Source organism: Vigna unguiculata, chromosome 5 (assembly GCF_004118075.2).
Source record: "Vigna unguiculata cultivar IT97K-499-35 chromosome 5, ASM411807v1, whole genome shotgun sequence".
Taxonomy (NCBI): domain Eukaryota; kingdom Viridiplantae; phylum Streptophyta; class Magnoliopsida; order Fabales; family Fabaceae; genus Vigna; species Vigna unguiculata.
In genome coordinates, this window is record NC_040283.1 from 6,017,727 (window position 1) to 6,028,655 (window position 10,929).

A 10,929-nucleotide genomic window follows, 5' to 3' on the forward strand; every position below is an offset into this window, starting at 1 on the left:
TAGAAAAGAATGAACAGAGAAACTGAATTACTTGATAAGTAGAGAAGTTCTCTCAAGAGAAAAAGAGCATTACATTGAACATTTCACCCCAAGCAAGATGAAAAAAACAAGAGGCATTTACAAAACTTTGTTTTTCTTTTTCTCTTTGGAACAATCATTGAGAACAAAGAGAGGTGAAACTATAACAAATCTCATCAGACCAAAAGGCAAAAAGATAAATTAAAAGCAGCCCATGGTCTTCTTTGGAGTTGTTCCTGTTGCACGGTATCTTGCAGCCATTTCCTCTGTCTTAAGAATGTCTTCTCCACGCCTGGCTTCAATTACTGCCCTCTTCTCCTCTGCTGCCCTGTGAAGTAAAGCCATCTTGTTTTTCATCTTTTCACTTTGCTCTGCTTTCTTTTTCTCCAGTTGTTCCTGCTCACATACCAAGTTCTTCAAAGCTATATTATTCAGCACAACCACAATACTTCTATGTTGTTCACAAGCACAACCACAGTTGATTATATTTGCATCCACTTGTATACTATATTACAGACTAACATAGACCTTGCATCTTCCCTAACATATCAAGTTTATTAGATTGTTTGATGTAAAGAAAGGAACTCTTTCTTCAGTCCGGTGTTGCTACATAGCATGTATATACAAGAAATGCATCATGTTAAAATAGATAGTGAACAGGTAAATCAAGTATTACCTCTATTTTTTTCAACTCAGCTTCAAGAGCTGCCTTCTTTTTGTTTTCCCAAGCGGCAATTGCTGAGAGATATTTTTCAGCTCTGTTAACAGATCAAATGATTTAGGTGATTTTGTATTGGAAATTTGTAATATACAAAAGGGTTCACAAATTTATATATCCTACAGACTTTGAAACGCATGAGTGTGTGTTAGGCATATACATAAACAGTTAAAGTGCATAAAAGTATTACCTATTATCTGTTTTGGTCTTTTCACTATCTTCCCATGCCTTCACATAGGACAACTTTTTATCTCTCACTACTTCTGCCTGAGCGATATCTGTTTATAACATAAGTGAATAGCTTAGAAATCAATGAACGCCATTCAGAAAAAAGTGATTACTAACACATATTCATGTTACCAAGGAAGAGACATTAATGTCAGCTAAAGATCTTTAATTAGGTTGTGTAAGTTTCTGTTCTTACTAGTACCTTCTATCTTGTACTCCAAACTAAATTCATTTTCGTAGAATTAACATGTAAAGTGAGATTTACTTCTAATTATATATTATAAGTTAGTTATATATATGTAGTTAAGGTTGAATATCCAACGTTAAATTCTAAATTTAAATGAGAAGAGTTAACACTAACCTCTGTCGAGAGACCTTCTCCAGCTTGGTTTGTTTGCAACTACTGTGTCTGTCGAATCAAGAAAATGAAATATCTATGAAATCCCATTAAGAAGATATGACTAATTGAAGAAATATCATCAAGAGAATGATCAGAATCATGATCACAGATAAAACACAGAGAAATCACCAAAATTGAAAACAAATCATTGGAAAAGGTTATCAAACAATCACTTGACAAAAACCCACGAATTTTGTCCCATGAAAGTGGTCATCATCAGAGAATGAAAACATGAACACCAACACGTGCAATGCAAAACTCACTCTCAGGTTTAACAAGGACATCATTGGACTCCTCTGCTCCAGAAGCTTCCTTTGCAACGGCATCGTCTGAGGGCACTTCATCCACAACCGGAGCCACCTCATCCACAACCGGAGCCACCTCAGCCACAACCAGAGCCGAAGCAGGGATAGTTTCGGGCTTTGATTGAGGCTGTTCCATTGCCCTTGCTTGGATTGAGAAACAGAGTGCAGAAAAGAAATGAGTGCAGAAAAAAAAAGTGAGTGCAGAAAAAACAGAGGAAGCCTTAGTATTTATAGTTTACAAAAGTTCCTCGAAACAAGGTGAAGCCTCCAATAACACATTGTTTTCAACGGTTTAACTAATTTTAACCTTAGAAATGAGTGAGTACAAAATATTAGAAAACAAAAATAGTCTAAACCCTGAAAGACACCAAAATTTCTCATGCATTTTATTTATGGTTATACCTTTTTTTAGATGACATTGTTGGGAGAATTAAACTCACTTTGACCTTGATAGGTTAATTGTAGAAGTGAAGAAAATTGATAGATGAAATTAATTGAAGAAAATGATTAAAAGTATAAGAAAGAAAGTGTGTTAAGTTTAAAGATAAGAATAAGAACAAAGAGGAGCAAACTTATGGTTGATCTATAATATTATTCATTGAATATATAAGACTTACATTACATTGAATAAGAAATTATAGTGTCCTAAATTTTAAAATAGAACATAAAATTGTCTTACTAATTTGAAAAAAGAGAATATCAACATGAGATTTTATTTATATTCATCATTCTACTTGACTTAAGTATTATTCATGTTTATGGTTAACCAATTAACGAATGAAGTTTTCTATGTAATCAAATTAAATTTATCGAAAAATATTAAAATTAATACATATATATATATATATATAAAATAAAGAATTTTATTTGTCTATAAATTAAATTATAAAATATTTAATCTATTTATTTTATGAAAGTTTTGTAAAATATCGTTGCTTATAACAAATAATGTTTTTCATGTGATAAATAAAGTTTTACTATAAATTCTACGTATTGTATTGTTAAGAATGATATTTTAAATATTTAATTCCATAACATAATTAATTATAATGTAAAATATTTACTTGCATTGAAGGTTGAGATAATAACTATTTTTTATTTAATATTCAAATTCAAAATTAAAATTATATTTAACCCTAATAGAAATAATATTTTATATGACTTTTGATAAATATAAACACAAAGTACTTTATAATTTAGTTTAAAAAAATACAATTATTTTATAATAATTTAAAAATAAAAAAACACATTTAACCTAATTATAGGTTGATAATAAGCATGTATTATATTTTTCACACTTTATTTTAGTTTTATCACTTGATGATAAAATGTGATAGATTTGATACACCAATATTTTACAACCAAGAGGGAGTGAATTGGTTTCGCAAATCTTTTATTTTTCATTTTACTCTAAAACCAGTTTTAAAGAGGTCTTTAACCAATTTACAATATGTGTTTAAGAATGCATATTGTTTAACCTTTATATTAAACAAAATGTAAAAGATAAAGAAAAGACAGCACAAGAAACACAAAGTTTTATACTGGTTCGATTTAATCGAATCTACATCCAGTCTTTAACTATCAACGTCAAACATTCCATTTAAAGATGAAGAGTTAGGACAATACAAAATCCACCTATGTACTTCCTACACTCTAGATACACTTGAAATAATCATTCAAGAAATGCAAAGTAGTAATGCTACATGCAATTACTAACACCTATCACAATCATAGTGATAGAAACACACAATTTCAAGACCAAGAAACCAGAAAATACAGTAAACAACAATAATAGTGATATGTTGAAGATGAACTTGTGATGGAACAATAACACCTTAATCAATGTAAAGCTTGGTATCACAATCACACACTTTTCTTGAATTCTTGATGAATAACTTTGATGAACAATGAAGAACAATCGCAAAATTCTCCAAGAATCCTTCAACAATTTTTTTTTCTCAAATCTTGTGCTTCAAAAATGTCACCCAACAGATGCATTGATCTGGTTTTTAAAAACAGGGACAATTACTGGTGTATTTAATTGACTAGGTTATCTACCTGATTGATTACTTTGTTCACAATGCTAAAGACCATAGTCCAGACTTAATCTAGTTGACTAAATTAATATTCTAATCAGCTAGCACGACAAGACAACAAATTTAAACATCACACACACACACACCAAACATGGCCTAATAGATTATATTAACATTCTAATCAATTAAACATGAATGATTTAACACATTTAGCTTGACTCACATCAAATTCATACACACATCTATGTCATGTTTGAATTTCAACTATCCTAAGCTATCATTTTCACATGAACATCATAAAAAACAACATATAAGTTCTCTTTGAAAAATAGGATCTAACAAAATGGAATATGGATCTTGAGCCAAATTATTGTATACAACGTGTATTTCAAATTCAAACATCTAAAGTCATCAAAATAACATTAAAATAAACAAACAAATTTTAGCATTATTATTTTATGCAATAATTTATTTTTAATTTATTGATTTTAATTTCTTTTTTCATAATTTCATAATTTCATAATTTTATAAATATTTAATTTATATTTTAAATATATTATTTATCATAAAAATATCACATCAATCAAATTATTGTTAAACTTTATTTTTATTTTTTATCTTTTTTAATCAAAGAATCTATTTTTGTCCTCGCTTTCCAGTTTTTGACTAAGAAAGGAAAAGGAAACATCGATTAAAGAAGCTAAGGAAATTAAAAAAAATGGTTTTCTTCTTTCTTTGCTTCTCTATTCATGTTTAAGGTAACTATGCCATTTAAATATTTTTGAGTGTTACTATTTTTATTAAATTTAATTACAAATCATAATATACAATATTTTTTTAATTCTTATTATATTGCTCTAAAAGTGAGTGAATTTTCACAACACATAAGATACCGACACCACTCTCAACCCAAAACCTTAAGGCAATGGGTTTATGAGCCTTGATTCTTATATGGTGCTCTACTTTCTCAATTATGGTCAATGTGGGACTTAGACTCACACTTGGATTCCTAACAATCTCCCCCTCAAGGATGAGTCCCTTCAATCACATTGGTACACTCCCCCTCCAGCGGAAGCATTCCCAACCACGAGTACCCCTTCTCGTACCGCCGTTCATCTTAACGGGACACGCTTACCTGGAACCCTTGCCAGGAAGACTTTCGATACAGGGACCTGCACTCGTCTAAGCCGGTTTTTAACCATCGGCTCTGATACCACTTGTTAGGTTTATAAGGAGGGGGTTTCACTAGGGAGAACAAACACCAATGAGACCTGAGCCCAACCATATAAGACATTGACACAATTCTCAACCCAAAACCTTAAGGCTTTGGGTTGAGAGTGGTGTCGGTATCTTATGTGGTTGGACTCAGATCTCATTGGTGTTGTTCTCCCTAGTGAAACCCCCTCTGTAAAAACCTGACAAGTGATACCACTCTGATGGGGAAAACAACAACAAACAATATACCAGAGAATGCAGCGGATATAATTTCCCCTAACTTGCAAGAATCTATGAGGAGCAATAATCAAATAGCAGCAATAATAAATCACCAAAAGCACAAATAAAGGCACCAAGATTTTTAACGTGGAAAACCCCTCAAATCAAGGGTAAAAACCACGAGTCGTCCAGACCAAAGAAATAGCTCCACTATGATCAACAAAAGTACAAAAGAGTCTCAATCAATAGCACAAATTAGTGCCAACACCCAACCAAATAACAAAGCAACAAAGCTTTCAAATAGAGAAGAACAAGAGGGGAAAACCTCTACAAATCACTGCTGTAGTGCGAAATTAATATCTCCCAACTCAGACCTCGTATCAAAGATCCGACCGGTCAGAATGAAGAGCAATGAGTTCAAAACCTGCTGTAAAAATTTCAGCCCGATCCAACGGTGAACGAATCCGCAGCGCCGAATTTACTGCGACAGCTCTATGAAAAACGTGAACAAAATTTTCCCTCTACCTCTCCCTCTATGTGTTAGGGCTTTCAGTGTATTCTGACTCTATTGTTCTGCCTCTCTCTTTATTTTATAGCCTCCTCTCCACTAGGTTTAAGTGAGACATGGGCTTCTCAAATTTTGGACCTTTTCTCCACATAGGAAGGGAGCCCAATACCCAACAAATCTCCCTTTCACAACTATGTGGAGATAACCGCCAAACCGGCGATTTCACAACAAACTTCAAACTTTCCTCTTGGCAATGCTTTAGTCATCATATCAGCACCATTATCATCTGTATGAACTTTTTCCAACTCCAACAACTTAGCATCCAAAGCATCACGTATCCAATGATACCTCACATCAATATGTTTGGATCTAGAATGAAAAGTTGGATTCTTACCAAGATGGATAGCACTTTGGCTATCAACAAACAATGAATAGTTATCTTGCCTAAAACCAAGCTCCTGCAAGAATTTCTTCAACCATAACACCTCCTTGCATGCTTCAGTAATAGCAATGAACTCTGCCTCTGTAGTAGACAACGCTACACACCTTTGTAGTCTTGATTGCCAAGCCACAGCTCCTCCTGCAAACTTTATCAAATAGCCCGAAGTGGACTTTCTGGAATCAATATCCCCAGCCATATCTGAGTCTGAGTAACCCATCAAAGTAGGTTTATCACCTCCAAAACAAAGCTTCATATCAACTGTACCATGAAGATACCTCAAAATCCATTTCACAGCATTCTAATGCTCTCTACCTGGGTTTGACAAAAATCGACTAACTGTACCAACAGCATGTGCAATATCTGGTCTTGTACACACCATCGCATACATCAAACTGCCCACCGCAGATGCATAAGGAACTCTACTCATATTGGTCTTCTCAACTTCATTTGAAGGACTCTGTTTAACACTCAGTTTAAAATGAGTAGCAAGAGGAGTACTCACAGCTTTAGCATTTTCCATCTGGAATCTCTGCAACACCTTCCTAATGTATTGCTCTTGTGATAGATAAATCTTTTTTTCTCTCCTATCACGTGAGATATGTATGCCAAGAATCCTTTTAGCAGCTCCCAAGTCTTTCATGGCAAAAGACTCGCCAAGTGTCTTCTTTAACCTGTCAATTCTGGAAATATCTTTCCCAACAATAAGCATGTCATCAACATATAATAACAGGATAATAAAGTCATCATTAGAAAAACTTTTAACAAAGACACAATGATCAGAAGTAGTCTTCTTGTAACCCTGCTCACACATAAAATACTCAAACTTCTTATACCACTGCCTTGGAGCCTGCTTCAAACCGTATAGACTCTTCCTTAGCCTACACACATAATCTTCCTTGCCTTCAACAAGAAAACCATCAGGTTGCTTCATGTATATCTCTTCCTCCAAATTACCATGAAGGAAAGTTGTCTTCACATCCATCTGCTCAACCTCCAAATCAAGAGTAGCAGCTAAACTTAGCACAGTTCTGATGGATGACATTTTCACCACAGGTGAGAAAATCTCATTAAAATCAACACCCTTTTTCTGTCTGAAACCTTTCACCACTAATTTGGCCTTGTACCTTGGAAGCGTAGAATTTGAATCTTGTTTCACCCTGAAAATCCACCTAGTTTCCAATGCCCTTTTGCCCTTAGGCAATTTCACCAAGTCGTAAGTGTGATTATCATGCAAAGATTTCATCTCATCTTGCATTGCATCCAGCCACTATTTCTTCTCTTCATTATCCAAAGCCTCTTCAAAACACTCAGGTTCTCCACCGTCAGTCAAGGTTATGTACTCATCACAAGAATACCTTGTAGAAGGTTGTTTCTGTCTATTAGACCTCCTGAGTTGGACTTGAGGTGATTCAGGTATATCACCAAGATCATCATCATCATCATGTTCCTCTTGAGCATCATCAATTAGAACCTCTACTCCACTTCCAAACTGTTGATCATCAACATCACCATGTTGCTCATTGTCTTGAGCTTCCGTTTCAACATTCTCCAAATTGTGAGCGGACAACCTCATCGGATTACCATTAGTGAGATTATTGTCTTTCTCGGGTGTGGTCTTCTCCACCTTATCAATGTCTTCAATGGTCTGGTCTTCCATGAATTGTACATCACGGCTTCTAACAAGCTTCTTCTCAACAGGATCATAAAACCTGTAGCCAAATTCATCCTCACCATAGCCAATAAAGATACATTGCCTTGTCTTTTTATCTAACTTGGATCTTTCATCCTTAGGAACATGAACAAATGCCCTGCAACCAAAGACACGCAAATGATCATAGTTAACATTCTTACCAAACCAAACTTTGTCTGGCACCTCAGTATTCAAAGCAACTACGGGACTGAGATTAATAACATGCACAACTGCAAGCAATGCCTCTCCCCAAAAGTGCTTAGGCAACTTTGCTTCCGAAACCATACATATAACCCTTTCAACCAAGGTCCTGTTCATCCTCTCCGCTAGACCATTCAACTGAGGAGTTTTAGGAGGAGTCTTCTCGTGTCTAATACCATGCTGCCTGCAATAAACATCAAAAGGTCCACGGTACTCACCACCATTATCACTACGGATGCATTTCAACTTCTTGCCTGATTGCCTCTCAACCATAGCATGAAATTCCTTGAACTTTTCAAGTACTTGACCTTTCCGCTGAAGAGCATAGACCCATAGCTTCCTGGAACAATCATCAATAAAAGTAACAAAGTAAAGTGCACCACTAAATGACTTTACCTTTAATGGGCCACAAACGTCAGAATGCACCAATTCAAGCAATTCTGACTTCCTTGAGGGTGGATGCTTCTTAAAAGATACTCTGGTTTGTGTACCAGCCATGCAATGAGAACATTTCTCCAATTCTGCATTTCTCAATCCCATAAGCACATCCTTTTTAGCTAAGCAGTTAAGCCCTTTCTCACTTATATGACCAAGCCTCCGGTGCCACAAAGATGCCTCCATATACATAGCATTCACACTGTCTTTAGCAACCAAAGCTTTAGTCCAATACAATTTAGATTGTTTCTCCCCTCTGGCCATAACCAAGTTACCTTTAGTGAGCTTCCATTTACTAGAACCAAAGTGATTGTCATAACCACAATCATCAAGCAACTGCACAGAGATTAAATTAAAACGGACATCTGGAGCATGTTTGACTCCTTTAAGCAACAACTGCACTCCCATGTTGGTTTGTAGGCAAACATCACCAACACCAATCACTTTAGACTCACCATCATTACCCATCTTCAACACTCCAAAATCACCAGAAGTGTAAGATGTGAAGAACTCCTTCCTAGGTGTAACATGCAATGTAGCACCACTATCAATAATCCACATGCTCTCATCAGATACAAGATTAACGGACTCAAAGTCACGAAGAAGAACAAGATCACCATCTGTAGCAGTAGTGACACGATCATCATCATCATGATCATTCTCTCTCTGTTTGCCCTTCTTGTCTTTGTTCTCCTTTTTCCACTTAAAACAGTATTTCTGAATGTGCCCAGTTTTATGACAAAAATGGCACTCTAAATTCTTGTATCTTGACTTGGACTTGCTCCCACTCTTCTCTCTACCACCTTTATGTTCCTTTTTCTGACTTCTCCCCCTAGCTTCTGTAACAAGCATCTCAGACTGAGATGAAGAACCATGTGCCTTCCTTCTCATCTCTTCATTAAGAGCACCGCTTTTTGCCATCTGAAAAGAAACAACACCATTCGAGGCAGAGTTTGTAATTGAAACCCGAAATACCTCCCAAGACTCTGGTAGAGTATTAAGCAACCATAATCCCATAACTTCGTCATCAAACTGAATTCTCCCTGTACCTCAAATTCATCAAGCAATTTAACATCAATCTTCTCCCACAAAGCTCTAGCATGTGTCTCATTAGCAATATGATTATAAACATTATCTTCAACATATTGCCGAATAAAACCACATATTGCCGAATAAAACCACATACCTGTTGGTGCTCAAAGTCCCATTCTTCTTCAGACATAGAATCTGGCTTCTGTGTAGTAAAGACCGGAAGATGCAATTTCTTGACAAATAATAAATCTTTCATTGATAATTTGTACCATTCAAAGCAACCATCTTTGCATTTGCCTCCATCATTCAAGCAAGTAAATATAGCCCAACCAAGAGCTCTGATGCCACTTGTCAGGTTTTACAGAGGGGTTTTCACTGGGGAGAACAACACCAATTAGATCTGAGCCCAACTACATAAGATACCGACACCACTCTCAACCCAAAACCTTAAGGCAATGGGTTTATGGGCCTTGATCCTTATATGGTGCTCTACTTTCTCAATTATGGTCAATGTGGGACTTAGACTCACACTTGGATTCCTAACAAAAGTATATATAAAAAAATTAAAACAAAAATAATTGAGACTATTAAAACCGCAATAAAATAAGATTAAGAGATAACCCTTTTGTTTGTGGCACAAATCACAATCCATTAACAAAATATAATGTTATATGTTTAGAAAAATTAAAACAATTGATGGTAGAGAGGTAATGTAAATTCTTCTCTCACTGTGAATCATGTTATCACAGACAATTTCATTCTCTCATTTTTTGACACTATTAATTAATGTTTAACGTATATATGGTAGTAAACTAATTGCTGTTGAATATGTGTATAAGGTAGCAAATTAACTGCTTTTTGAGTTTTAAAGTTTAATGTACTGAAATTATAACAATCAAAATATTATAAATTACTAAAATAAATTAGTATTTATACGAAACTAATATAATTTTGTTTAGCCAATACTTAAAATAAAAGCTAGAAAGATTTTTTTTACCATAAACAGATTTACAGAAGGAACGTGGCAAGGTTCAAATTGGTTGAGACCAACAGAGTGAAATTTATGAGAGAAAAAGATGTTTTTTTTTTCTTACAAGGAATGCAAAGTCCTCTTAATTTATCAGATTCTAAAAATATAACTGCTTTATGTGGATTTAATTTTTTCTTTTGGATTATTCTGGATTTAACTTTTTTCAGCATCTTAAATATGAAAATTTTCTTTACTTGGCTAGTTAAATATAAAAAAGTTAAATTCAAGAATAGTTGGAATGAGTTATTTTTTATTTTGTTGTATATGTTGTTGAAATGGTCAATGTTTTTCACTCCACACAATAAATTTTTTTCATCCACAAATTACGGTAAGGATTTCCCATCGTTTGCTTAATATTTTGAGGTCTCTAATCACTTGCCAACCATTTACCATAGCAATCAAATACGTTATAATCTGATTTAAATTACTTTGCTAAGACATACCAAAGACTT

The 10,929-nt window shown here is 34.5% G+C and overlaps 1 protein-coding gene across 1 annotated transcript; it reads right to left on the reverse strand.

Moving 5' to 3' along the window:
- On the reverse strand, window positions 1-1,880 carry LOC114186003 (remorin-like). The gene is made up of 5 exons (XM_028073994.1): window positions 1,628-1,880; window positions 1,326-1,373; window positions 927-1,014; window positions 695-776; window positions 1-414 (listed from the first exon to the last, which is right to left on the reverse strand). Exons 1-5 carry the CDS (start codon window positions 1,803-1,805, stop codon window positions 220-222), a joined length of 591 nt encoding a protein of 196 aa, XP_027929795.1. The 5' UTR covers window positions 1,806-1,880; the 3' UTR covers window positions 1-219.
- Between the last annotated feature and the right edge of the window lie 9,049 nt (window positions 1,881-10,929).